The sequence below is a fragment of the Crocuta crocuta genome, unplaced genomic scaffold (genome assembly GCF_008692635.1).
Source record: "Crocuta crocuta isolate KB4526 unplaced genomic scaffold, BGI_CrCroc_1.0 scaffold165, whole genome shotgun sequence".
NCBI classification, from domain to species: Eukaryota; Metazoa; Chordata; class Mammalia; order Carnivora; family Hyaenidae; genus Crocuta; species Crocuta crocuta.
This window is the reverse complement of record NW_027530502.1, coordinates 1,807,501-1,835,330: the sequence shown is the minus strand read 5'-3', so window position 1 is coordinate 1,835,330 and position 27,830 is coordinate 1,807,501. Positions and strand designations below refer to the sequence as shown.

Genomic DNA, 27,830 nt, shown 5'->3' with positions numbered 1-27,830 from the left:
TCTTACACCATACACAACAAAAATAAACTCAAAATGCATGAAGGACCTGAATGTGAGATAGGAAACCATCAAAACCCTAGAGGAGAAAGCAGGAAACAACCTCCTTGACCTCCACCACAGCAATTTCTTACCCGACACATCCCTAAAGACAAGGGAATCAAGAGCAAAAATGAACTACTGGGACCTCATCAAGATAAAAAGCTCCTGCATAGCAAAGGAAACAATCAAACTAATAGGCAACCAATGGAATGGGAAAAGATAGTTGCAAATGACATATCAGATAAAGGGCTAGTATCCAAAATCTATAAGGAACTCACCAAACTCCACACCTGAAAAAACAAATAATCCAGTGAAGACATGGACAGAAGACATGAACAGACACTTCTCCAAAGAGGACATCCGGATGGCCAACAGACACACGAAACGATGCTCAGTGTCACTCACCATCAGGGAAATACCGATCAAAACCACATTGAGATACCACCTCACGCCGGTCAGAATGGCTAAAATGAACAAATCAGGAGACTCTCGATGCTGGCGAGGATGTGGAGGAACGGGCACTCTCCTATGCTGTTGGTGGGAATGTAAACTGGTGCAGCCCCTCTGGAAAACAGTGTGGAGGTTCCTCAAAAAATCAACAATAGAACTCCCCTATGACCTAGCAATAGCACTGCTAGGAATTTACCCAAGGGATACAGGAGTGCTGATGCCCAGGGGCACATGTACACCAATATTCATAGTAGCCCTTTCAACAACAGCCATGGAAAGAACCTAAATGTCCATCAACTGATAAATGGATGAAGAAGATGTGGTTTACGATACAATGGACTACTACATGGGAATGAGAAAGAATGAAATCTAGCCATCTGTAGCAACGTGGATGGAACTCAAGGGAGTTATGCTAAGTGAAATAAGTCAGGCAGAGAAGGAAAGATATCATGTTTTCACTCATGTGGAACAGGAGAAACTTAACAGAGGACCATGGGGGAGGGGAAGGGGAAAAATAGTTAAGGAGAGGTAGGGAGGCAAACCATAAGAGACTCTTGAATACTGAGAACAAACTGAGGGTTGAGGGGGTTGGGTGAAAGGGAAAGGGGGTGAAAGGCATGGAGGAGGGCACTTGTTGGGATGAGCCCTGGGTGTTATATGGAAACTAACTTGACAATAAAGTATAAAAAATATTCTTCATATGGAGTTTATAAAATTATTTGTAACCAAAATGCATAAAATATATAAACTAACAATGATTTATAGTTCTACCACCAAAATTAACTACTTTTAAGTCCTGATGTATTTGGCTTCTGCTGTTTGTTTTCAGATGGAAAAAACCATCTGTTAGTAAATGTGAAACATATTATAAAACTCAATCAACACAGTAAAGCACACAAATTTTAAATAAATTACCATCCAGCTTACATTCTGACAAAAATTATAAAATTCAGATCATATACTTCTCATAGAAAGTTTTCATTTTATTTTTATCTGACATTCAATATTAGAAAAGGTCAGTAAAAGAAATGCTGAACTTCGAATAAAAATTTGTTTCAAGATATAATTTTTAAAAGATTACTCTATAATTAGAGAGCATACAAAACATTTATAGTTTTGCCCACCAAATCTTGAGTGTTAACTGCAAGCATCAATTTTAGAATCATCTATCGAACTCTCAAAACTCAAGAGGAAAAAAAAACCCAAAGAGTAATCCAATTAAAGAACAGGTAGAATAAATTAAGAGGTAGTTCACTGGAATATACAGATAGTAAACAAGCACACGGAAAGATATTGAACATCATCTGCCATCAGGGAAATGCAAATTAAGACTACAATGAGATATGACTGCATACCAACAACAATGGCTAAAATAAAAAACAGTGGCACCACCCTATGCTGGCATGGAAGGAGAGACACTAAATCACTCATCCAATGCTGGTGGGAATACAAAAGGGTGCACTGAAAAAGTTTGGTAGTTTCTTTTGAAGTTAGATATGCAACTACCATACAGCCCAGCAACTGTATTTCTATGTATATTCCAGAGAGATGAAGGGCTAGGTTCACACAAAAACCTGCAAATAAATATTCATAGCAGCTTAGCCCATTCAGGCTGCTGTAACAGAAATATCATAAACTGAGTGGCAGCTGAAACAAAAGAAATTTATTTTCTGTTTTTAGGTTCTCATAATTTTGGAGGCTAGGAAATCCAAGATCAAGTTACCTTCAGATTCCGTGTCTAGTGATGGCCTATTTCCGGTTCACAAACCAGCCGGCTTCTCACTGTGTCCCAACATGACTGAAGAGCGAGGGAGCTCTCTGAGGTCTCTTTAAGAATGCTAATCCCATTCATGATGGCCCACCCTCATGATCTAATCACCTCCCAAAGCCCACATCCTAATATCATCACACCAGAAATTATGAGTCTGGGGGACACAAACATTCAGATTATAGTAGCAGCTTTACTGCCCCCAAATGCAAAAAAAAAAAAAAACCCTCAAATGTCCTTCAATGAGTGGTTTTTAAGCAAAGGTGATTAATACAACCATACCATAGAATATATTTTAGCAATAAAAAGGAATAAATCATTGATACATTTAACAAGTTAGATAGATCTCATGGGAGCTATGCTAAGTGAAAGTAAAAATACCAATCCCAACAGTCTATATACTGTCTGATTTATAGGGTACCCTTCATAATTTCATGACAAAATTATAGTAATGGAGAACAGACTGGTGTTTGCCATCGGTTAGGGAAGGGGCAGAGATGGGGCAAGGCTGGAATGATTACTAAAGAGCAGTAAAAGAGACCCTGGTAATGCTACAATGCTACAACTGTTCTGTATGTTGACTGTAGCGAGGTATACACACACCTGCACATGTGATAAAACTGCACAGAACTAAAACACACTGATGAATACATGTAAATCTGAGTGAACTCACTGGATCGTATTATCAGTTTCTTGGATGTGATGTTGTACTATAGTTTTGTAAGATGCTACCACTGAGGCAAATTAGGTGAAGGGTACACAGATCTCAGTACATTTGAATCCACAATCACCTCAAAATAAAAAGTTAAATTAAAAAAAAGATAGCTAGAGAAATTCCTTAAAATGTGATAAGCATTCAGGGAATAGTGCAAAATGTGAAGGAATACTAACTGAGCAGAATAATCTTATGCACATATGTATTTGTACTGCTTAAGTATTTCTTCAGGGTAAATTCCTAGATGTATCAATACTGGATTAGAAAATAAAAGCATATGTAGGAATGTGTTAACTCTGCATTAACTTAGGGAAGACTTAAAGTATTTCTTTCCATTTCCTTGTGTCTACTTTTATGTCTCTTAAGAATGGTTTATAGCTCTCTTCATAACAGGAATAAATTTAACAAGAAATGTGCAAACTCTAAATATTTTATCTTCTCTGTTGCTACTGCCCTCCCCACTAATAGAGTCTATTACTGGTTATTGTTTGTACATGTAAAAGCTACTGATTTCTGTATAATTTTATATTTTGCTACTTCATAGAACTACTTTTATTGTCTAAGTAGTATTATTTCTCTTGTTTTCCAGGTTCATGCTATCATCTGCAAAACTCCAACTCTCCTGTCTCTAGAAGTTTCTTCTTTAAATGTGCTAGCTATGAGGTGCCCAGGTGGCTCAGTCGGTTAAGAGTCCAACTTCACCTCAGGTCATGATCTCACCGTTTGTGAATTCAAGCCCTGCATTGGGCTCTGTGCTGACAGCTCAGAGCCTGGAGCCTGCTTTGGATTCTGTGTCTCCCTCCGTCTCTGGCCTTCCCTCATTAGCACCCTATCTATCTCTCTCTTTCTCAAAAATAAACATTAAAAAAATAATAAAATCTCACAAAGTCTGCTATGATGAGTTTTACTGTCATTTTTAGAAATTCATAATTTCAGCTTTTATTTCTTACTTGCTGTTTCTTTTTCTACATGATAACAAGTCTTACTTTCTGTTTTAACTTCATGTTATTTGGAATAGTTTGTAATTTTGTTCTAGTTGTTACCTTTATTACAACTAGGTAAGTGTACTGCTATTCTCACTTCTCCCCCTTACAGGTTACTTGATCTTTTTGCCTAGACCTTGAATATATTATCTTTATTATTAATGCCTAATCATTTTAGTAGAATATGTCTTGGAGGTGATTAATACTGGTTCATTTTCTCAGGCACTTTGTCAGCCCTGTCAATTTGATTTTAGTCTTTTATTTCCAGACATTTTTCTTGGATTACAGATTCAGTATTAGTTCTGCTCCTCTGTTTTTTTAAACATTTTTAATGTTAATTTATTTTTGAGGGAGAGACAAACAGAGCATGAGCAGGGGAGGGGCAGAGAGAGAGGGAGACACAGAATTTGAAACAGGCTCCAGGCTCTGAGATGCCACCACAAAGCCGGACGCGGGACTTGAAGCCATGAACTGTGAGATCATGACCTGAGTTGAAGTCAGATGCCTACCCAACTGAGCCACCCAGGCGCCCCAGTTCTGCTCCACAGTTTTACTTCTTCAGTGTCGGGGTCTTAAAGAATGACTAGAAATTTGCCCAGCTAATCAGCTGAGAGAGAGGCAAACTCATCATGAACCTAACACAGGGGACAGGGAAAAGCACCTGGGGAACAGTGACGTGGCTCTTTATCTAGAGCGTGCAGTACATGCTAATAAGAAGTAACACACAAGTTCTCATTTCTTCCTATTTCTTCCTATTTCTGGAACATTTCTGTTCCTCGTTTTGGATTTCTAATTTAAAATGTTTTTATCCTATCTTTAAATGCTTCTTTGAAGATACTGAATAAAATCTTATGGTTGTATTACAGGGTTTTTTTTTTTTCCTGCTTCACTACTGATTTTCTGGGGGAGGGTTTCATCAGAATTATTTTCCTTAATTTAGGCATTTTTTAAATGTTTTATTTATTTCTGAGAGAGAGAGAGAGAGAGTGTGTGTGTGTGAGCAGGGAAGGATCAGAGAGAGAGGGGGATACAGAATCTGAAACAGGCTCCAGGCTCTGAGCTGGCTGTCAGCACAGAGCCCGACGCGGGGCTCAAACCCAAGAACCCATGAGATCATGACCTGAGCTGAAGTCCGACGTTTAACTGACTGAGCCACCCAGGTGCCCTAGGAACTTTTTTTAAAAAACAGTAATTCTGTACACATAGGAATGCTAGCTGATTTGATTGGTTTGTGAAAATTTTAACTCAAGAGCAGCCTCCTGTGTCAGTGTATTAACATACGGTTTCCTTATTGTATGGCTTTTACAGGGGTGAAGAGGGGAAGGATGCTATGAGTGGAAAGGATGTGTACCCTTCAAGTTTTAAAGAATTTTCTTTAGTTTTACACAATCCTAAATATAGTCCTTTTTGTTGTTGGGTTTCACCTGGTGAATTTCTTGGCTAATATTTATTCTTTTTTTAAAAACATTATATTAGATATCTGGGTATGGAAAATCTGTAACATTTCATCTGTTATTTAACCCTGAATTCTTAAAGCCAATACTTCTGTGTGTGTGTGTGTGTGTGTATACATTGTATTTTTTTGAGTAGTTTTAGGTTGATAGCAAAAGTGAGCACAATGTACAGAGATTTTCTGTATCTCTGTACAAAGCCTCTCCCATTATGATCATCCTCTACCAGAGTGGTACATTTGTTACGAATGATAAACCTACAGGAACATATCATTATCAACCAGGGTTCACAGTTTACATTAGGGTTCACTCCTGGTGCTTGCTACACATTCTATGGGTTGGACCAATTTATAAGGACATGTATCCACCATTTTAGTATCATACACAGTCGTTTCACTGCCCTAAAAATAACCCATTCATCCATTCATCACTCTTCTATATATTTGTTTTTATAGTATAAAAATTACCCATTATTGTGACTTATTGCTGTTAAAATGCCTATGATTATAAATTGATTAAAATACTAAATAAGCGTGTCTTTTACACTGAGAGTCATCATAAGTTAATCTACTACTGGATTAATTTTTAAAATATACATATTCTAAATTGTGACAGTGGACTCAGTTTACTCTCTTCCATTTGAATTAGTGCCACTAGGATACTCTAGTATGCTACCTTTATTATCCACATCATCAAAAAAATTCATATGTGGTCAGTACACACTATTTACAAAACTATCAATATAGACTTAAGGCCCTCTGAGAACATTTCAACAGCTCTTTTAAAAGAAGCAGAACATTCAGCTTAACATAATTTCCCATTGACTGAGCCTTCTTGTTCTTTATACTATCTATACCTTGTACCTTATATTCTATGATTCATTATATAATCTGAAAACATTTAATGATTGTCTATTATGTGACAGGCTCTGGTAATACACTGGTGAAAACTACAGGTTAAGTTTCCTTACCCTCATGAAGCTTATAGTTTAGTGAGGAGTCAGAGACAAGAATCATAATATAATATAGAGCAATGTGATAGAGTGCCTGGGGTGGGTGGATACGGAGATGGGGATGGTTATTTAAAGTATGGTAGTCAAGGAAAACTTTAAAGAGAGATTTCAACAGAGAGCTGATAAAGAGGTTAGCATTCAAAGACCTTAAGAAAGAGGGTCTAGGGCACTGGGAAAAGCAATTGGAAAGAGAGTGGAGGCAGGATCGAGCCTTAAGGAACAGCTAGGAAGTCAGTTTGCAGGGGTGCAAGGAGCAAGCAAAAGAATGGTATGAGGTAAGGCAGAAGTTGGCAAGGACATGATCATACAGGAGGCCATAATAAGCAGTCTAGATTTTAGTCTGATTGTCACTGAGACCACTGGAGAACTTTAAGTCTGGGTATAATATTTTCTGAGTTATGTTTTCTAAGAACCCTGACTACTATCTGGAGAATGGACAGCAAGGAGACAAGAATGAGAGAGGAAAGACCAAAGAAAACACGGTGGCAGCAGTCCAAGAGGCTTGCTCCACATGGCTTCGACTAGGGTTGTCACAGTGAAGATGATGATGAATCAATGTAGAGAGCATGTGTTGCATGGGGAGCAGACAGGACTTACTGATAAACTGACTTGGAGTTGGAAAGGGTGGTAGAATCTAGTAATGCATATGGTGGTGCCATTTACTGCAGTAAAGAAGACAGGGAAGAAACTGGAGACACAGAGGAGTGCAGGTTCCCCTGCAGTAAGGAACTCTTTCCCTAGCCCTCACCTCACACACACTGGAGGAAGGAGAACTGGGTCACAGAGATAAAAGATGTGAGCACCATATCACACCAGCACCACTTGTCCAACCCAAAGTGCTACAGTCACACTTGCAATCAACTAAGCCACTGAAGCTTAAAAATACGTAAGCTGAGTCTTAGAAAATGTGGTAACTGAAAATGGCCTAAAAAGTTTTGGAATTGACCCAAGATGTTGTCCAGGCAAATGCAACATGCGGGAAAGAGGGGTTGTTAGAGCACAGCTGAAAGCAGTAACAGGAAAAAATTAAACTTGTATGATTATTCTCCAAGGCTTTTGGAATACTTAATAAATGAGGAGCCAAAAGTGACTTGAGAATGAGGAAGTGGTCAGTTGTATCAAAAGCTGCTGAAAAGTTTAAAAGGATGAAGACAGAGAACTGACTTTTGAACTGCAATATGGCAGTGGCTGACCACCTGGATAAAAGTCATTTTAATAAGTTGGAGAGACACAAAAGCCAAATCAGCATGTGTTTTTAAAAAAGCAGCACAGGAAGTGAGGAAATAAAAGGAAAAACTACAATCTTCTGAGAATATTAGCCACAAACATATGAGAATAAATCAAACAAACAAACAAAAAAACAAAACCAGCCCTTTTAAAATCATAATGGCACTTTCATTCCTAACAGAAATACCACTACTGTTCAGCATTCTGCAACCAAAGCATACATAGTGCAGGAAAAACTGATTTCCAAATAAATTTTGCTTTTCTTACCTTCACTGATTAAATTTAATGTGTCTTGTTTTCCATCTCCTTCTTGTGACTGACCTGGATCCAGTGAAGTCTGAGAAAGGCTAACTTCAGCTGATAACTGGTCAAGACTTTGATAACTTTTTCTGCAAAACAAGAGTGAAATACTACTTGGATTTCTTCTCACAAAAAAGAATTCCTAGAGATATTCTTTAATGGTTTTCTTTAATTTATTGAATTTTTGGTTTATTTTTCCCTCATCTTCCCCCTCAACTGTCTCTATTGGAGCTGCAATATGATCTCCATTATACTTTCCCTCTACCCTCTTTGGAGGTCTCTGGGTTTGATCCACTAAAAAAAAAAGAAAAAGAAAAACAATTTGTCAGACTAATTTAAACCCTTACACAAATTTCTGATTATCTAGCTGGGTAGAAAATGGGGACTTTCTGGTTAGTATCATTTTTTTTCTTTTCAAGTAGACTTTATACCCAAGGTGGAGCCCAGTGTGGGTCTTGAACTCACAACTCTGAGCTCAAGACCTGAGCTGAGATCAAGGGTCAGATACTTAACCATTGAGCCATCCAGGCACTCCTGGTTATTGTCAATTTTCAAAGGAGTAGAAAATCTACAGATTATTCTTAATGCAGAAACCAAAATGATATAACTTAATAATGATGTAGTATCTTTCATGCATTTCAAAACTCACCAATGTCTTGATATTTTTACAGATATTTTTACATAAGAGTAATTATAAATTACCATTACAAACTCCTCTAATTTAGAAGTTTAAAAATCTTCGATAATAAAATAGGTGTTTATGTTAATATACTATCAAAATAATTAATTTCCTTCCCTCATGTATTTGCTATTGTGAACTCAATTTCCATTAAACAAATTATGAGAGATGAATTGTAACACAGGAAAAATTCAATTATAAATGGGAACTTAATAAGGTTTATTATAAAACTTTCCTCATATTTGTTTTTTCAGGATAAAAACAACTCAAAGACTTATGCAGTTTTGGTGTTATTGCCATTTTAAGTAAGAAAATAGGATTCATTATTATTTCCAAATATATATGATCCAGGAAAAAGAATGTTTTTCAGGTTTAAAATCTATTTCCCAAGGTACCCAGACCCTAACTAATTTCCTAGAAATGTCATATATTCTGTGATAACATTACAGGAGAGTATATATATAATCTAAATGATCTATTCCAGAGCTATTCTCTACCCAGACACATAAGAGTAAATTTACAAATTTATTTAAAGTAGAATCTATTGTAGGAAACATCCGATAATTATAATAGATAAAACATATATGAGCTATATAATGTGTAATAAAGAAGGATATCCAATATTTACATAATGCTTACCAAATGTTAGGTATTGTCCCTAAATGTTTATATATATTATTAAATTTAATCCTCACAAGTACTCTAAGAGGTTGGAATTATTACTATTCTCATTTTATAGCACAATGAACCAGGGCACAAAGAGATTAGATTTGAACCTGGTAGTGTGGCTCTAATTCTGTCCCATTAACGTCTATGCCATCTCCTGTTCCAGTACAGAAAGAAAAAAAAAAAAGGTTTTTCTTTTTATTAGAAACCCTTCTTAGGTTTCCAACAGCTTTGTTTGAAGAGCTTGACCATCATTACTGTATGTAATCATCACTGAAAATTTCACTTGACTTTGATTAACATTTTATTTCTTTAGCTATACAAGAAAGCAGGAACACAGGAATCTAATAAATAAGTTTCTTTCCCAAATTATTTTTCTGTGCCTGAGAGGTAGAAGGCCTGTCTTTAAACTATATGGCTTTAAGTTTCTGACACTGATCTTTCATCATAAGAAACTTGATTGTTAATATTATGAAATTTAAAAAATTATAAAAATATTTGCAAACAATGAAATACCTAGTAGCAAAACAGACATAAAATTCATTTGAAAATTATAAGGACTGAGAGCCTAACAGCACACATTTACAGAAATTAAGTACTGTCACTACTTGAGGGGAGGAAAGCCTATAAAGGCCCGTAAAAGCAGCCTCTGGTTAAAAACAACACAAAATGAGCGTTCTGCTATTTAAGTTGCTTTTAGATCTCATACTTCCAAATCCAAAGTGATTATTGAAACTTTCTATCCTCTAATTTGTTACACTTAGTAAGCAATCTTTCAATTTATAGGCCTCACTTAACCAAATGTCAATGAATATAGAAATAGAATTTGGTAGACAATGATTTCTGAAGCAGTAATAAAAATTCCAAGCCAAAATTAGGCAGCAGAATCAAAAGATATTAAGAACAGTATCATGTAGTATCTTCCTTGCATGAAACTGGTTAAAGACCTACCACTTGGGAGAAATCTAGTTGAGCTATTTGCAGTAATGACAAAAAAGGGTTTTCCACATCCTTACCTGAGTTCCCATGCAGCCGGCAGCTCCACTGCCAAACGTGCTGTCATGGAGTAAGCTGTCTATGGAAGTTCTGTCTTGAAAAGGTCACCACTACGTCCTATTTTAGAATTCTAGACTCATTAATGTCATACAATAAGACTGAAATGTAACCCACCAGACGCATCAAGCCAATCAACAGTCTAATCCTACTTCCCAGAATGGAATTTTTCAACTAGCAACAGCTTACTTAATCAAATAAGAACCCCAGACAGTAAGACGGGAATCATGTCATATGTCATAAGTATCTGGGACATAACAAAACCCACTGCATTCAATATCTAATTATTTAAAATTTTAAATCACTCAAATACAAACTTCTACATAAAGAATTTGAACACCAAATAACGGTAAATTAAAAGGAAACTGAATAGGCCTAAATTCACTTATTAATAAATTTACTTCATATCAACAATCAGAAGTAATGATATTGATAATATATATCACCTGTTTGTCCAAGAGATGTTCTGAGGTCAGTAATAATTTACACTATCTGGCAGTCATTGGGCAAGGGAGTTTTAGGCTCAGAAGAAGACACTAGCCACATGTAGAAAATAAAAACAAAGATATGCATACTATATTCATAGAGGCACATAAAAGTGCATGGAGCCAAAGACAGGCTGATCTTTTTATTCTTGGTTTGATTTTCACAGAAATGTGTTTAAGGAACAAAGCAAATATTTCCTATAGCAGAATACTGATACACTTTAATCTACTAAAATTAACGGAAGGATGCAAGGGAGCCTGAAAGGAGAGGTCATATGCCAGCTGGTCAATGCAAAATCTACAAGCTGTAAAGGATTTTTGCAGTCTCAATGTTTTAGGGAATCTTACTCCAAAAATACTGGAGAGATTCACATGAGAAGATGACCCTATAGGACATTTGAAGTCTTACACTTATCTACTTATCTGACTACTTATCAGAAGACATTCAAAAACATTAGCCTAAATAGTAGATCATGAAGGGCATCTAAAAGCTCATAATTCTCAATAGTTTTGATAGCCTAATTGAAAATAATGATAAATTTAGAAGACAAAAAAGCTTAAGTAGAAAATAAAAATATGATGACAATGAATCTGATCTTTAGGGATGGAAATGAGTGAGTTAGGCAATAATCTAAGATTATATAATATATAAGATTATATAACCAGTATCTAATAAGTTCATGTGACCTAGACTTAACATTAAAACAGAAACTTATTGGAAATAAAAAAGTAATCAAGTGCTCTAGGTGTGTGTTAAGGGAATGTGCTCACATATTTATTGTTGAATTTTTACAATCAGCCTATAATGCTTTAAACATTTTTAACATTATATCCCTAATGTTTGAAATAAAGGAAAAGATAATATTTATAACTAAATATTAAATTAAATTAATATTAATGACTAATGTTAATATTGCCAGGTCTAAATAATCAAGAAAAAATGGAAATGATACTTCTAGGTTTTCATAAACAGCACAGTAAATGAAAATAAATGTAAGATCTTCTACTGTGAAAAGGATTCTTCCATGAGGAGATGACAACATAGCCAAGTTACCCAATGACTCATTTTAAGAAATGTCACCAAGACCAAGAAATTGATCAAGTCAAACAGCACATTCTCAGTCTTATCAAAGCTAATTCAGTAGATCTCCTAGAAAAATACAGGCATCCTATTTTCTTAGCAGGACATTATAATTATACATATAATGACTACTTACAAGGTCAATTTCTTTCTTCAAATTATCAAAAGCACCAATGTTCCTTATTAAGACATTCTGGACACTTTGATAATAATTTGTAGGTTCTCAAAATATTTGTTAAACTACTTATGATATTGATCAAATTAAGAGGAATTAATGATGAGGTTAGTTCACGAGCATTAGCTTATATTACAAATTTGAGAAGAGCAAAAACTAGATCCTGAGAAAAGCTATGATATTTCAAACATGCTTTACACAGCACCACTCTAGTCTCGGAATCCAAAGTCTCCATTCTTACATTAAAAAGTTGCATTAAAAAAAATATTTCTTTAGAACAACTTGGGATTTGCTGGTCATTTTAATTTTACATAGGTTTTACAAACTCTCTAAGAAAGGAGAGCTTGGGACAGTGGGTGGGTGTACATTCTCCAAACACAGAAGATACAAGGTTATTTGAGACCATAAACAAAAAGAGATTATACAGAGTATAAATAAAGATTTCCTGAGAAGTGTTAGGTGCCAAGCAACTTATTACTCATTTGAACAGGCATTAGCGTCACCCAGTATTACATGTGCAGAAGGTAAGAGGAGGTGTTGCTTAGTGTTGTTACACAGCAAGTAGTGTAGCAGAGATTACTTTTAAATCCTGACCTTAAACTCTAGGTACAATGATCTCCATACTATACCCTAGCTGCATACATTTTGTTCAGGAATAGTAGTTTGGTAATAGGGCCATCTAAAGGCAATAACAACATCTACAATAAAGCCAGATTAAAGGATGATACGGAGAAGGAACTAATGGAGTAGCTGAGTCAAGGAATATAAAATCTGCATCCATACCAAACAAGTTTCCTGATACTCCAATTACTTTTGCTGCTGCCATAATACTCTGTAAAAGCTAGCTATTATTACCACATGCAAAGGTAAACTAAAAGTAATTCTCCCATTTAGACTCACTGCTTCCTCAATAGATAGCTCTACAGGTAGCCAGGGCTACAAACTCATCTTTTTTGGCTAAAATATTTTACCTTCTACTATCTAAAATAACAATGTGGATATCGCAGTAAAAAAGCATATTATGAAGAGCTAATGTTATAATATTTTTATAGTTATAGAAGTAGAGGAGTATCTTGTATGTTATATAGAGATAAGTGAACCAAGTATTGAAATAGATTCAGTTTTCCTATCATATGTCAGAAATACAAATAAACTAATATTTTTATTACTTCCATACATCATAGGAAAATAAAATTATATACAAGCATAAGAAGATACACTCTAGTTATTCAAAACTTTCAGAGGGGTATATAAGGCAAGTAGATCCCAATCCATGAAAGCCTCAGTCTACACTGTGAATCATACTAAGCAGCATGGGTTAGTAGATAATGAAAAGAATTCTACTGATTTACTCCGTAAACAATCTGCTCACTCTTCCTTATCTTCAGCAATCAGTGAAACCAACAGCAAAAAAGGCAATAGAAGGTCAAATTTATTTTGAGCACTCCCTTTGATAAATGAAAAAAATCAGATAGTAAACAGGTAGAAATTATGTCTATGCTAAAACAATCCCTGTAGAAAAGTCTAGCTACTACCTACCTAGGGAAAAGCACCCTAAGACATACAAATGGAAGTCTGTAGCTCTACCAGTGAAGCTTAAATACAAGAAAAACTCTAAAAGAAGAGTGGGGAGAGAGAGAGAAGAGAGCGAAGAGAGAGGAAAGAGAGGAGAGAGAAGAGAGAGAGAGAGAAAGAAAGAAAGAGAGAGAGAGAGAGGGAGCGAGGGAGGGAGGAGGCAGGCATGGAGGGGAGAAGAGAGGAAAGAGAAAAAAGTGGGGGGAAGGAGGAAAGAGAAAAGAAAGGGATGGAGGGACAACAGGGAAATAATTAGAAAATTAGCTGAAGACAGGAAAATAAAGATACTGAAAAAGTTATCAAAATGGGCAATGTGTCTAAAAGCCAAAAGAAGGTAATACAGATTTTAAGTTCCAAAATGAAGAAACCCTCAAGGAATACAGCCTAAGATTTGGCAGATTTCTCAACAATGTGACACTCTGACTTAATGAAATAGTCCTGTACGTGGGATAAAAAAAATAGGTAAATCTTGTGGCCCATAGGTGGGGTGATTATATCTTCTATAGCCTCCAAAAATTAGATTTATTGAAAATAAGCAAAACTCATTCAGACCCACCAAGAACAAGTAAGTATCTTTCCATTCTTTCAGGAGATGGGATTTTTTCTCACTGGCAGGAAAATTATTCCTAAGGCAAATACAAATACCAAAGCTAAAATTCAAAAATAGATGGCTCATTAAATATGAGCCCATAGACTTAACTGAAGGACTGGCTGAAGATTAAAGGAGAATTAGGTAGCTGGTACGATTCTGCCTAAGAATTTCTTAGCATTTTACTTCCCCAGGGTGCCTTGGCTGCAAAACATTAACGTATTTACTGCCTTAATCTGACTTTATCAAGCCAAAGTAGTCTTAAATTCTACTTTTGCCCTAAGGTAATAATGAATTCAGAAAGAAGAATAAGTAAGAAACCAAAGTGGATAACCATATGTTTTGGTACAACTAAATTTGTAATTAGTTGGAAAAAAAAGTATTACACTTACTCATACCACTGTTTATTGTGTTTTCGGTAAAGCAACGTATCCAAGGCAACAGCATTGACATCCAGAGCTCCTGGGGAAGGCCACTGGTTGGTGAGGTGGGCAGTTAACTCTTGTCTTGATCTTAAATCATTATTCTTTAGCACAGTCCTGTGAATATTAAGACGGTGAGTGCTTTTGTCTTCACTGTTCTGCAATGGCAGAGGAACCTAATGGTATCAACCTGGCCCCCAAAATTCATCTTTTTAAAATAATACATTAACAGATTGTCAACAGAACTATAGGAAGGCTAGTGGGGATATGACTATCTCCTACAATATGTGTTTTTCACTTTCTCCAAAGGTTGTAACAAATCACTAATGTGTGAAATTTAGACTTCCAATCTTTAACAGAAAGAGATTACTAAAGGACTAAAGCTGCACTTCACATCTTCCTAAAAACTATGGTGGTATCTTAAAGTTATAGATTATTAGATTCCAGTTAAAATAAGAAAGAAAAGATTGCATGTGTATAATTTTCCAGCTTCAAAATTCACAATCTGTTAAAGCCATTTAACTCAGTAAGCAAAAAACAGTGTTTTTGTTTTATTCATTTTTAAAATGAATAAAAAATAAAACTAAATCAGAAAAATATAAAAAATCCATAAGGTTTCTGCAATTGTTTGTTATTAAAGTGTCCACCAATAAATCTTTATAAAAATAATTCCATCAGGGCACCTGGGTGGTTCAGTTGGGTGAGCGCCCCACTCTTGAAGATTTCAGCTTAAGTCATGAACTCATGGTTTCTGAGTTTGAGTCACATGGGATTCCGTCTCCCACCACCCCCCAGCTCATTCACGCTCTCTCTCTCTCAAAATAAATATTTAAAAAAAGAAAATAATTAAATCAATAACTACACTGAACAATATAACCTACTGGAAATTTCCATTTACAGGAGGCCATTATAATAGCACATGGTTTACTCTCAGTTTTGTAGAACCATTAATAACAATTTGGAAAAGAACCTACTTTTTGCCTAAATTTAAACCTCAAAAACCACTGTCACAAGACTCATTCAACATTTTAGTTGGTGGTTAAAGATAATTTAAAAGTATAATTCTAGGGGCAGCTGGGTGGCTTAGTCGGTTAAGCATTTGACTTCAGCTCAGGTCATGATCTCACAGTCTGTGAATTTGAGCCCCGCATCTGGCTCTGTGCTGACAGCTCAGAGCCTGGAGCCTGCTTCAGATTCTGTGTCTCCTTCTCTCTCTGCCCCTCCCCTCCTCAAAAATAAAATAAAAACATTAAAAACATTTTTTTAAAAGTTTAAAACATAATTCTGGGGGACCTGGCTGGCTCAGGTCGTAGAGCATGTGACTCTTGATCCAGGAGTTTTAAGTGTGAGCCCCACTTTGGGTGTAGACATTACTTAAAAATAAAACCTTTTTTAAAAAGCCTAATTCTGTTTGCAAAGGTTGTATTCTACCTCTAACTAAGGCTTCAGAATACAACCTACACAAGCCACATTCTGTAACAAGAGTCCATGACTTTAGTGTACCAAAGTCTTGAGCCATCAACTCAGAAGCAGGGAAGTAATATGTGCCTGCCACTAAGTTCACAAACAACTGCCTGTTATGGCAGAGTCAATAGTGTGCTGGCAAGACAACCCTTCACTAAAGAAAATTATCCTGCAGAATAGCTCTAGCTGGAAACCATGATTCAAATGGAACAACTCCATGTATATGTCTCTAACAGTCTTAACTATGAATATTTCTGATTTTATAGGATATCTGTGTACATTTAAAAATATTTACTCCACTATGTACACAAAGAAACATTATTTGATGTAAATACTAGAGTCTCAAAATTGAATACTAAAAAAGTAAAACAGGCAGAAATCTGTGAGAACGTATCACAAGAAGGGATTCGTTTAGGCTATTTGCAATAATCTCACTGGAAAAGGGATAAAAAATTTAAAAAGGACTTTTGAGTACTTAAACACAGGTTTTTATGAAAACAGTAAAGAGTTCAGAAAATTTTCATGACTGACAGAAAAAAAATCATGTTAAGCCAAAAAGGGGATCACTGGCCCGAGAAATCTATTATGATAAACTACTATTATCTGGGCTTTTTTTTTTAAAGTTTACTTATTTACTTTGAGAAAGAGAGGGTACAAGCAAGCGCCTATGCAAACAGGGAAGGGAGGGAGAGAAAATGTCAAGCAGGTTCCAGTGTGTTGTCAGCGCGGAGCCCAACACAGGGATCAAACTCACAAACCATGAAATCACGACTTGAGTCAAGAGTTGGATGCTTAACCAACTGAGTCATCCAGGTGCCCCTAGGCTTCGCTTATTAGATTTTTCTCCTTCACATAGTCACTCTCTTCTAGGGTCTCTATTGAATGTCACTTAAAAAGAACATCAATGTCGTAATTGGTTTAAAGGAAGTATTTAGAGCAAAATGCAAGGAAGGCAAATAGGCATCTATGAGGAAATGACATTGGAAAAATTTAGTTAATGATACGTAACTGAACAACTTCCAACTTAGAATGTATTCTTTCTGGAAAGTGAAGTTTTACACTGCATAAAATGAAAAAAAAAAAAAGAACTAAGTTTTACACTGGTTTTTATACATTAGTCCATGGAAAATTTTAGCCTAATGACAAATTAATTATTGTATTGTCTTTAGACTTCTGTGTTTAGAAATCCTAATGACATTGTTTCTAAGGGAAGCTCCCTGGTCCTCTGAAGCAGGAAATAAGAGACTTCAGTGTACTGGATACGCGTAGCTTCATCCATGTTGCATTTGTTTTCCACCTTCCGTGAGGAATATGGAGACAAACAATATTGGCACTTGACTTGCTACTATGAAGGGAAAGGTTCCTGGAGGACCTTTGTGTAAGGCCCTTTCTCTCACCACTTCAGTATACTAGGGGCCATTAAGGTACATTGAAAACCCCACCCCTGAATTCTGAATCTTGACTCAGTCTATTTAGATAATAAAGAGACAAAGTAGTTTATTCATTCTAGCAGGGGCCCTGACCAAACTGTACCAGCAAAGAGACATACGTGATGTTTCTACTTTCCAACCCTCTGAAGTAGTTCAACACTCTGAAGTAGTTCAACATACCTCTTTCCAAGCCTACTTCTATAGTTTTCCTATCCGAGTTGCTGATATCAATCTAATGAATTCCATTGGTGCTTAAGAGTTGGCTGTGCTTTTTTTACAATAAAATCCTATTATTTAGTGAAAGAAAAACATACCTAGTTAACCTCAAGACCTACACAAAGGTAATCTGATGTTAATATGGAAAACGAGGGTATTTTTCTCACTGGCCAAGCTTAAAAGTAGGTTCATATTAAGTCACTCAACAATTACTGTTATTTCTTAGTGGTGAAATCAGTGGCAGTTAAAGGTAAAATATTATAAAGTTAGTATTTAACTTTAATTAAAACTCTAACCAATGCTAACACCTATAAGCTACTCTTACAATTAAATTATTATATATGAGATAGATGCTACTTGTCACTTATATCTATGTTATAAGTCTCTCATTAACAACTGAACATTCTCTCATTATGGTAACAATTCTACAACAAATACAACAAAGTAAAATTATTTATTAACATATCAGTAATATATTTTCCACAGTAATTTTAAGAACTTTCCTGTGGTATCTACCCCTAAACTGCTAGATAGTTAATTTCTCTTCAGATTTTCAATAGGAATTATGCAAGAAGTTTGCCACAAAAAATATAATTCAGTCCCCTGGCCCATAGCTTTACTGAAATATAATCAGCAATTAAAAATTGTGAACATCTAGGGGCACCTGGGTAGCTCATTCAGTTAAGCGTCTGACTTCAGCTCAGATCATGATCTCATGGTTCTTGGGTTTGAGCCCTGTGTCGGGCTCTGTGCTGACTGCTCGGAGCCTGGAGTCTGCTTTAGATTCTGTGTCTCCCTCTCTCTGCCCTCCCCCACTCATGCTCTGTCTCAAAAATAAACATTAAAAAAAGTTTTTTAAATTGTATACCTCTAAAGTATACAACTTGATGATTTGATATACAATGTGAAATCACCTCACAGTTACCTCTTCTTTGTGTGTGGTAAGAACACTTGAGATGTACTCTCTTAGAATATTTCACGTACATAATACAGTACTGTTAAGTATAGTCATGTTGCTTTACATTAGATTTCCATAATTTATTGTATAACTGAAACTTTGTACTTTTTGACCAGTATCTCCTCATTTCCCCCTCTGTCAGGGCCACAATTGTTAACAACCTTTCTACTCTCTGCTTTGACTATTTTAGATTCCACATATAAGTGAACTATTTGTTTTTCCACATCTGATTTAGTTCACTTAGCATAATGCTTTCACAGTTTATCGATGTTATTGCAAATGGCAGGATTTCCTTCCTTTTTTAAGGTGGAATAATATTCCATTGTGTTTATGTGTATATATAGATAGAATCTTCATATATCACATTTTCTTTATCCATTCATCCATAAGTGAACACGGAGGTTGTTTCCATCTCTTGACTACTGTAAATAATGCTGAAATTAACATCAAAGTGCAGTTCTTTTTGAGATTCTAACTACATTTTTTGGATAAATACCTAGAAGTGGGATTGCTTGAACATAAGATAGTTCTATTTTTAATATTGTGAGGAAACTCCTTATTCTTTTTCAAATTGACCATACCAATCTATAGTTCTACCAACAGGGCATGAGGGTTCCCTTTTTCCATATCTTCACCAATAGCCATCTTCTACCATCTATCTGGTAACACACATTCTAAGTAAGAAGCTATTTCATTGTGACTGTGATTTGCATTTCCCTGATGAGTAGTGAAGTTAAGCATCTTTTTATATAGCTATATTAGTCATCTACATGTCTTCTCTGAAGAAATGTCAAGTCCTTTGCCCATTTTTGAGTTTGATTTTTTGCTATTGACTTATATGAGTCCCTTATAGATTTTGAATATTAACTCCTTATTAGACAGATGTTGCAAATGTTTTCTTCCATTTGGTAGGCTGCCATTTTACTCTAATAAATGTCTTCTGTGCAGAAATCTTTTTAGTTTGATACAATCCATTTTTCTATTTTTGCTTTTATTGCCTGTGCTTTTGGTATCCTAGGCGAAAGTATTGCTGAGAGTAATGTCAAAAGTTATTTCCCTGTTTTCTTCTAGTAGTTTTACAGTTTCAGGTTTTAGATTTAAATCTTAAATCTATTTTGAAATGATTTTTGTAAATGGTAAGAGAGGAGTCCAATTTCATTCTTCAATATGTGGATATTCAGTTTCCCCAACACTGTTCCTTTTGTGTGTTCTTGGTAAGCTTGTCAAAGATCATTGACTTGTTGATTCATGGATTTGGGGGCTCTCTATTATGTCCCAATTGTCTATATGTCTATTTCAATGCCAGCACCATACTGTTTTGATTACTAGAATTTATAATGTATTTTGAAATCAAGAAATGTGATGTCTTTAGTTGTGCTCTTCTTTCTGAAAACTGATTTGGCTATTCAGGGTCTAAAATATTAATTTTAGGATTGCGTTTTCTATTTGTGTGAAAAATGACATAATGATTTTGATAGGAATTACACTGAATCTGTATCACTTTGGGTGCTATGTACATTTTAATAATATTAATTCTTCCAATCCATGAACACAAGATATCCTTTTTATTTATTGGTGTCTTAATTTCCTCTTTGTCAATGTTTTAAAATTTTCAATGTCAATCTTTCACTTCTTTGGTTAAGTTTATTCCTAAGTATTTTATTCTTGTTGCTACTGTGAATAGGATTGTTCTGTAAATTTCTTTCCACAATTTAATATCCAGAGATTTTATATATGTATATGCACATATGTGTATATATACACATATATATACACATGCATGCACACAGACACATCTTCCTGCTAAACTATACCTTTTATCATCACATAGTGACCTTCTTTGCCTCTAGAGAAAGTTTTAGATTTAAAGTCTATTTTGAGTACAGACACCCTGCTTTCTTTTGGTTACCATTTGCATGAAGTATCTTTTTCCATCCCTTCACTTTCAGCCTATGTATGTCTTTAAATCTGAAATGAGTCTCCTGTTAACAGCATATCACTGGATCTTATTCTTTTAATCCATTCATTCACTCTATATCTTTTGATTGATGATTTTAATCCTAACTACTGCCATTTTGTTAACTGCTTTTTCTTTATTTTGCAGTTTTGTCCTTCTCTTCCACTCTTGCTGTTTTCGTTTATTATCTAATGATTTTTTAATGATTTGTTTCCGTTCTTTAATTTTTTCAAAATGTTTAATATTTTGAGAGAGAGAGAGCACACACATGTGATCAAGTAGGGGAGGGACAGAGAGAGAAAGAGAGCGAGAATCCCAGGCTTCTCACAGAGCCTGACAAGGGGTTCCATCTCACGAACCATAAGGTCATAACTGAGGGGAAATCAAGAGTTAGATGCTTAACTGACTAAGCCACCTAGGGGCCCTCATTCTTTTTATCTTTTGTGTTTCTACTATAGGTTTATTCTTGGTGGTTAGAGTTTTGAATAAAATTTCATGTAGTTATAACTTCCTATTTTGAGTCATGTTAACTTCAGATGTATACAAAAAACAATCTATGTAAAGCACTTTGGAAGTGCTTTATTATTATTTTAAGTACATATGCCCAAGTTCAGTTTTAACCAAAAATTTAAATTAAATCTACAAAATATTTCACAGACATTTTCATGAAAATTGAAAAAACATTTACAACTACTATCAAGTAAAGGTATTCAGTGGGCCATGGTAGATATACTTAAAATGTGTAAAGAAGCAACCATCTAAAAGCACCTCCAATTATATCTTTTTCATAACCATTCTCCAAAGAGAAGTCCAGGAAGTACAACTTAAACTCTCCTGTTATTATATTTTACTTTTCCAAATAAATGTTTCTAGATCTTTGAAAAGGATCTTTGTCTTACTTACATAAAATTATTTTACTTGGAATTTTAGTAAAAATATAGCATGTGAAATTTGATTCTTTATGTGTAACTATGTTGAAATATGTGTCAGTATTAATTTATTAATTGGGCATTTCATGAGCCCTCTGAATATACGCTCAACTGTCTAACGTGAGCATATCTTTGATGGATATACATAAATTCAAAATACCATGGATTTGTAAACACAAAATCTCTCTATGAAGCAGGAGTCTAGCTCTAAGAAATAGTTTGAAACCAAACAGGAGGGCTCCCAGTTAAGGTTCAGTAAGTTGTTCTATTTTTCAAAGGAAAACAGCTCAGTATTAAGCCCTCATGGGCATGATAGAAATATTCGATGAATGCCATTTATTCTCTGGAATCTAGTTAAAGCCCGAAAATTCCTTACCTTCCAAATATGTAATTTGCACTATACATAAGTGTATAATTTGCCAAAACACTTTATTTTTCTTAACTAAGTATAATACAATATAACACAATACGACTATGGATTGATCATAAACACTGAAGAATTCACTACGAATCCTCTGTGCCTTCTCAGGAGAAAATTTGTTTCTCAATTTTTTTTAGTATTTATTCATTTTTGAGACGGAGAGACAGAGCATGAGCCAGGGAAGGGCAGAGAGAGAGGGAGACACAGAATCTGAAGCAGGATTCAGGCTCTGAACTATCAGCAAAGATCCTGACATGCGGTTAGAACTAACAAACTTTGAGATCATGACCTGAGCCAAAGTTGGATGCTTAACTGACTGAGCCACGAAAGGCACTCCTGTTTCTCAAATGTTTTAAAAAGAAAACATCTAGTAAAAATGAACTGTTTACAGTCTCTTTTCAAAGCAGCATTCCATTTCTATGTTGTTCATTAAGTAATTTGCTAAATTTCAGTTTGCAAGAATTTGTCACATGAATATGAGCCATCAAGAAGGGTGTATCTGAGGGATGCCTGGGTGGCTTAGTAAATTAAGCATCCGAATTTAGCTCAGGTCATGATCTCACGACTTGTGAGTTCAATCTCTCCATCAGACTCTGTGCTGACAGCTCAGAGCCTGGAGCCTCCTTTGGATTCTGTCTCCCTTTCCCTCTGTCCCTCTCCCACTCTTTCTCTCTCAAATAAATAAACATTTAAAGAATTAAAAATGTTTAAAGAATTAAAAAGAGTATATTTAAGTGACTTCTTGGGAAGATGGCACAGTAGGAGGATCCTAGGCTTACCATTTCCTATGGATACACCTAATTAACATCCATAGTAGTGTAAAAAACCCAGAAAATGACCCAAAGACGGGCAGAACAGAATCTTCACAGCTAATTATAGGAAAGAGGCCATACTGAAAAGAGTAGAAAGGGCAGATATGTGGTTGGAAACCAAACTGACCCATGAGACCATCGATGGGAGAGAGGGACACCAACACCAGAGCAGACCCCACACCAGGCAACCTAGACAAAAGACCCACAAGAGAAGACTAATCCTCATAACATTTGGTTTTGAAAACCAGAGGAACTTAACTTCTTGAGTTTTTACAATCAGTAGAGCTTAACTTTAAAAATCAGCACTCAGGTCTGGGAGAGCTTGAAAGTGATAGGAAATGGAGTCATTGCTCTTAAAAAGCCAGCATATCCCCCTCTGAGAAGCAGCATAGAAGCAGCAGTTTGAAAAACAGCTGTGGTATATGAGAAGATTTATTCACTAGCAGAACATGTGCTGGAGGGTCAGGGATCTTCATATGACTTCCCCAAGAACAAAAGAGCTGATGGAGACCATTACCCTACCTTCCCCCATCCCCCAGCCTAGATATGCAGACACCTGCAGAATCAGTGCAGACGATCTCCATGTAGCTTGTTAACAGTGCCTTCCGATCCTGTCCTCTCCTGTGGACTCCCCTCTCCAACTTGCACCTGTGAGCTCTCCAAACTGCCTCCAGGGCCCCTCCCAGAGCAGATCTGCCAGAACCTTGCTAACAGCACACCCACCCCCATGCTGTTCTGCAGACCCATACCATCCAAACTGCCCTAGGCAGGAGTGCATCCAAAGAAGCACTACATGCCTAGCATTGTGCAAGGAGTCCTGACAGTGACCAACCACTCCAAAAAATGTGCTGCCCTGACAAGAGGGAAATACACCCACAAACCAGTTCCACTGAAGCCTCCACAGTGGGCTGAGGGTAGACACTTGGTCTGCCTGCAGGCCCCACCCACCAATGAAAGCCTCTCAGGGGACAACAAAGGAGAACACCCTGCAGTTTAGTGGGACCACAGCTTTGGCAAAAGCCTGGTGTGACTCAACTCAAGTCCAATGCAGCCCCACAATGGCACACTAGCAACACAGGAACCAAACCCTGCCCAAAGCAGTCAAAAAGAGCCACTGCAGAAGACTGAAAAGAAATGCAGCTCCATCACAGCAGTAAGGTGTATTCAACACACATAGGAGATGGCCTGGAAGCTCCAGGTTCTGGTAAACAGGGGAGATTGCACTGCAGGGCACTAGAGGACTTCTTCTTCATAAAGCCATTACTTTCAAGAGCCAGAGACAAAGCTAACTTTCCTAACACATAGAAACAGACACATAAAGTTAGACAGACAGAAATGAGAATGATGACTGTGTTCCAAATGAAAGGGACAAAATCCCAACAAAAGAGTTAACAAAATGGAGATAAGCAATAGATCTGATAGAGAATTTAAAGTAATGATCATATACACAATCACTGAACTTAAGAAAACACAGGAGGACCTCAGTAAGACTCTCAACAAAGAGACAGAAAATATAAAAAAGAACCTTGCAGAGATAAAGAACTCAAAAAATAAATTAAAAATATACTAGAGAGAAGAGGGTGCCTGGGTGGCCCACTCAGTTGAGCATTCAGCTTCAGCTCAGGTCATGATCTCACAGTTCATGGGTTTTGCATTGACAGTGCAGAGCCTGCTTCAGATTCTGTCTTCCTCACTCTCTGCCCCTCCCCTGCTCAAATGCTTTTTCTCTCAAAAACAAACACTAAAGAAAAAAATTTTAATACACTAGAGGGAATAATCAGTAAAGTAGAGGAAGCAGAAGGATGGATTAGTGACCTGGAGGACAGCGTAACGGAAAGCAATCAAGCAGAACAGGATAGAGAAAAAAGAAAATAAAAAAGGAGAACAGAATAAAGGAACTCAGTGACACCATCAATTGTAATAACATCTGCATCGCACAGATCCCAGAAGAATAGAGAGTAAAAGGGGTAGAAAATGTATTTGAAGAAATAATAGCTGGAAACTTTCCAAATCTGGGAAAGAACACGAAAATCTGTATCCAGGAGACAGAGATCCTCCAACAAAATCAACCCAAGGAAGTCCACACCAAGACATGTAATAATTAAAATGGCAAAAAGTAGTGATAAAGAGAAAATCTTTTTTTTTTTTTTTGCATGAGATAAATTTCTTTTTTTTTTCTCTCCCANCTTTCTGGCCTGCCAAGTTTCAGTAGATAGGTCTGTCACCACTCTGATAGGTTTGCCTTTGTATGTTAGGGCCCTTTTCTCCCTAGCTGCTTTCAAAATTCTCTCTTTGTCCTTATATTTTGCCATTTTGACTATGATATGTCGTGCAGAAGATCGATTCAAGTTACGTCTGAGGGGAGTCCTCTGAGCCAAAGAGAAAATCTTAAAAGCAGCAACAGAAAATAGTTAACAAACCAGGGAAACCTCAGAAGAATATTAGCTGATTTTTCAGCAGAAACTTTGCAGGCCAAAATGAAGTGTCATGAGATATTCAAAGTGCTAAAAGAGCAAAATGTGCAGCTGAGAATATTCTGTTAGCAAGGCTATCATTCAAAATAGAAGAAGAGATAAAAAGTTTCCCAGACAGACAAAAATTAAAGGAATTCTTACCACTAAACTAATCTTACAAGTAATGTTAAAGGGGATTCTTGGAGTGGACATGAAAGACCATAAGTAGGATTAAGAATATAGAAGGCACAAAAGTAGTAAAATTAATATCTATAGAAATCAGTAAAGGTGTTCATCAAATACAAGGATGTAAAGTATGACACCCTATATATAAAACTGTGGGGGAGGGAGGGGAATAAAAATGTAGTGCTTTTAGAATGGGTTCAGACTAAAGCAAACATCAACGTAATATAGACTGCTAGATGCATTAAGATTTTATATATAAACCTAATGCTATCCAAAAATCAAAAACTAGTAATAAATCTGTAAAAAAAAAATATGGAGAAAGGAATCTAAGCATATCACTAAAGAAAGCCACCAAACCATGAGAGAAGAGAGCAAGAAAGGAACAGAAAATAACTACAAAAACAATCATAAAAGAAAGTAACAAAATGGCATTTAAGTACATACCTATCAATAATTACTTTGAATGTAAATGGAGTAAAGGCTCCAGTCAAAAGACATAGTGTGACAGAATGGATCAAGAAACAAAACGCATCTATAGGTTGCCTACAGGAGACTCATTTCACAACTAAAGACACATTTAGATTAAAAGTATAGGGATGGAAAAACACCATGAAAATAAAAGAAAGTTGAGGTAGCAATACTTACATTATTAGACAAAATAGATTTTAGGGGTTCCTGGCTGGCTCGGTCTGTAGGGCATGCTAGGCATGCTATTCTTGATCTTGAAGTTGTGACTTCAAGCCCCATATTGGATGCAGAGGTTACATTTTTTAAAAAGTTTAAAAATAGACTTTTATTTTTTTTAATCTTTGCACAATTTATTTTATTTATTGTTAATTTTTTAAATGTTTATGTTATTTTTGAGAGAGAGACAGACAGACAGAAAGAGTGTGAGCAAGGGAGGGGCAGAGAGAGTGGAAGACACAAAATCTGAAGCAGGCTCTAGGCTCTGAGCTGTCAGCACAGAGCCTGATGTGGGGCTTGAACCCACGAACTGTGAGATCAGGACCTGAGCTGAAGTATAAAACGCTTAACCACTGAGCCACTCAGGTGCCGCTAAAAAATGGACTTTAAAACAAATACTGTAATAAGACAAAAAAGCACACCATATAATCATAAAGGGAACAATGCAATGAAAAGATGTAACAATTGTAAATACTTATGTACACAACATGAAAGCACCCAAATACATAAAGCACACCATAATGAATATAAAAGGAATATTCAATGGTAATACAATAATTGTTGGGGACTTTAACACCCCATTTACATCAATGAATAGATAATCCAAACAGAAAATCAACAATGAAACAGTGGCTGTGAATGACACATTGGACCAGATGGATCGAACAGATATATTCAGAACATTCCATCCTAAAACAGCAGAATATACATTCTTTTCCAGTGCACATGGGACATTTTTCAGAATAGATCACATGTTAGACAACAAAACAAGACTCAACAAATTCAAAAAGACTGAAGTTGTACCATGCATCTTTTCCAACCACAATGCTATGAAACTAGAATCAACCACAAGAAAAAATAAGGAAAGAGTTCAAATAAATGGAAGTTAAATAATATGCTACTAAACAATAAATCAAAAAGGCAATAAAAAATACATGCAGACAAATGAAAACAAAATAGCCCAACATGTCTGGGATACAGATAAAGCTGTTCTAAGAGGGAAGTTTATAGAAACAAAGGGCTACATCAAGAAAAACCTGAAATGAACAACCTAACCTTACACCTAAAGGAATTAGAAAAAGAACAACAGAACCCAAAACCAGTAGAAGAAAGGAAATAATAAAGATTACAGCAGAAATTAAAAAAAAAAAAAACGAGGGTCCCTGGGTAGCTCAGTCAGTTAACTGACTTCGGCTTAGGTCACGATCTCAACAGTTTGGGGTTCAAGCCCTGCGTCAGGCTCTGTACTGGTGGCTCGGAACCTGGAGCCTGCTTCTGATACTGCGTCTCCCTCTCTCTCTGCCCCTTCACCACTTGTGTTCTGTCTCTCTGTCTGTCTCTCTCAAAAATAAACAAACATTAAAAAATTTTAAAAATTATGGGGCGCCTGGGTGGCTTAGTCGGTTGAGCGTCCGACTTTCGCTTGGGTCATGATCTCGCGGTTCGTGGGTTCGAGACCCGTGTCAGGCTCTGTGCTGACTGCCAGCTCAGAGCCTGGAGCCTATTTCAGAGTCTGTGTCTCCCTCTCTCTCTGACTCTCCCCTGCTCACACTGTCTCTCTCTCTCTCTCTCCTAGAAATAAATAAAACGTTAAAAAAAAAATCTTAAAAAAAAAAATTTTTTTTTAAATTAGACAATGAAAAAAAAGCA

At 36.1% G+C, this 27,830-nt stretch overlaps 1 protein-coding gene across 2 annotated transcripts in view; it reads right to left on the bottom strand.

Moving 5' to 3' along the window:
• RUNDC3B (RUN domain containing 3B) overlaps window positions 1-27,830 on the bottom strand; it is a 152,265-nt gene that overhangs the window by 15,915 nt on the left and 108,520 nt on the right. Inside the window, exons 9-10 of one of the 2 annotated variants that reach the window (XM_077766817.1) lie at window positions 14,641-14,787; window positions 7,913-8,034 (exon numbers count right to left, since the gene is read on the bottom strand). In XM_077766817.1, coding sequence (XP_077622943.1) covers window positions 7,913-8,034; window positions 14,641-14,787 — 269 coding nt within the window. The remainder of the gene's footprint in view (window positions 1-7,912; window positions 8,035-14,640; window positions 14,788-27,830) is intronic. The other variant, XM_077766818.1, reaches the window with a different exon arrangement.